General features: G+C 43.0%; 1 protein-coding gene across 1 annotated transcript in view; it reads left to right on the top strand. All coding sequences in view use genetic code 11, as the record gives it.

Moving 5' to 3' along the window:
- Positions 1–221: 221 nt before the first annotated feature.
- EGR_11092 (hypothetical protein) overlaps positions 222–1,964 on the top strand; it is a gene marked incomplete at both ends in the record, with an annotated part of 5,029 nt that continues 3,286 nt past the window's right edge. Inside the window, one exon of the mRNA XM_024500341.1 lies at positions 222–271. Coding sequence (XP_024345246.1) covers positions 222–271 — 50 coding nt within the window. The remainder of the gene's footprint in view (positions 272–1,964) is intronic.

The raw sequence follows: 1,964 nt of genomic DNA, 5'->3' as shown, positions 1-1,964 counted from the left end.
TGCGTAGATATGGTTTTGAGTGTGGGAGATGCATAATCGACCTCGCTATTATTATATATAGACAATCACAAACGAATGCTTGATTTGGCATCATCTCACTCGCTGTCTTCATATGTAGCACGTGGGGCATGTTGGTGCCAATTTCCTCGTCTTTAAAGACGGAAAGATAATTTGTGGAGAATGAAGGAGGTGGTCGAAAGAGCCCGATAACCTGTATCCTGATGCTCATTGAATCTCTAGCTAGGGCTTCCTCTACCAAGATTGCTCTGCGGTTAGTCGCCGAGACTGCACGCGTAACCGTTTGAAACTGGGCTTATATTCCTTTTCTATCCCTAGACAATTATTCATGAACATTCTAGACAGTTCATAGTTATTTAAGAATGACAGCATTACTGTTCAACGCTTAATTTTTTAGACCCATTTTGTTTCCGTATGCTCTGTTGCTTTTTGCTGCTTGCTCACTGCAGTTCGTCTATGTCCGCCTATCGCCGTGCATAGCTGAATAAAAAAATTTTGCAGTCAGTATAACTCGAACGTGAGAATAAGGGAGGCGATTCACTTTTTAGCTGTCCTCATAGTCAACTCACTCGTTTATGCAGTTCTGCTTACAACTTGCAAAAGTGGTAATTATTTGTCACTGTAAATATTGGCCGTTGAAAAATATTCCGAGCAGCATGTGTGTTAAGGGGTAATATTCTAACTGCAGTTTTTTTTGGAATTCCTCATAGCCTAGCGTAGCACTATCGAGAGAAGAGGGAATTGATGAGGATACTAAAGATGCTAACTCCTTACTGTTCCCCACGACTCGTGTATGATGAGGAAATTGAGTCGGTGTTCCCCATTTGCGTCGTGTTTCAGGCACAGGTGGGATTACTCATATAGTTAAACTGGGTTCTTCATGATTTTCTTACCCACTGTGCGTAGATATGGTTTTGAGTGTGGGAGATGCATAATCGACCTCGCTATTATTATATATAGACAATCACAAACGAATGCTTGATTTGGCATCATCTCACTCGCTGTCTTCATATGTAGCACGTGGGGCATGTTGGTGCCAATTTCCTCGTCTTTAAAGACGGAAAGATAATTTGTGGAGAATGAAGGAGGTGGTCGAAAGAGCCCGATAACCTGTATCCTGATGCTCATTGAATCTCTAGCTAGGGCTTCCTCTACCAAGATTGCTCTGCGGTTAGTCGCCGAGACTGCACGCGTAACCGTTTGAAACTGGGCTTATATTCCTTTTCTATCCCTAGACAATTATTCATGAACATTCTAGACAGTTCATAGTTATTTAAGAATGACAGCATTACTGTTCAACGCTTAATTTTTTAGACCCATTTTGTTTCCGTATGCTCTGTTGCTTTTTGCTGCTTGCTCACTGCAGTTCGTCTATGTCCGCCTATCGCCGTGCATAGCTGAATAAAAAAATTTTGCAGTCAGTATAACTCGAACGTGAGAATAAGGGAGGCGATTCACTTTTTAGCTGTCCTCATAGTCAACTCACTCGTTTATGCAGTTCTGCTTACAACTTGCAAAAGTGGTAATTATTTGTCACTGTAAATATTGGCCGTTGAAAAATATTCCGAGCAGCATGTGTGTTAAGGGGTAATATTCTAACTGCAGTTTTTTTTGGAATTCCTCATAGCCTAGCGTAGCACTATCGAGAGAAGAGGGAATTGATGAGGATACTAAAGATGCTAACTCCTTACTGTTCCCCACGACTCGTGTATGATGAGGAAATTGAGTCGGTGTTCCCCATTTGCGTCGTGTTTCAGGCACAGGTGGGATTACTCATATAGTTAAACTGGGTTCTTCATGATTTTCTTACCCACTGTTCTTCGATTTTTGGTCCGACAGTAAGGGCAGTGCCGTGGTGGGTCTCGCCTGGGGCCTCGAGGCCCATACCAACGTCCCTCCCGACGCCTCACGGTCGTGCTCTCTCCGCCACCCTTATCGTGGTTGAT

The sequence above is a fragment of the Echinococcus granulosus genome, assembly GCF_000524195.1.
Source record: "Echinococcus granulosus chromosome Unknown EG_S00376, whole genome shotgun sequence".
Lineage (NCBI taxonomy): Eukaryota > Metazoa > Platyhelminthes > Cestoda > Cyclophyllidea > Taeniidae > Echinococcus > Echinococcus granulosus.
Note: the sequence above shows the minus strand (reverse complement) of the source record. Positions and strands in the feature narration are given on the sequence as shown.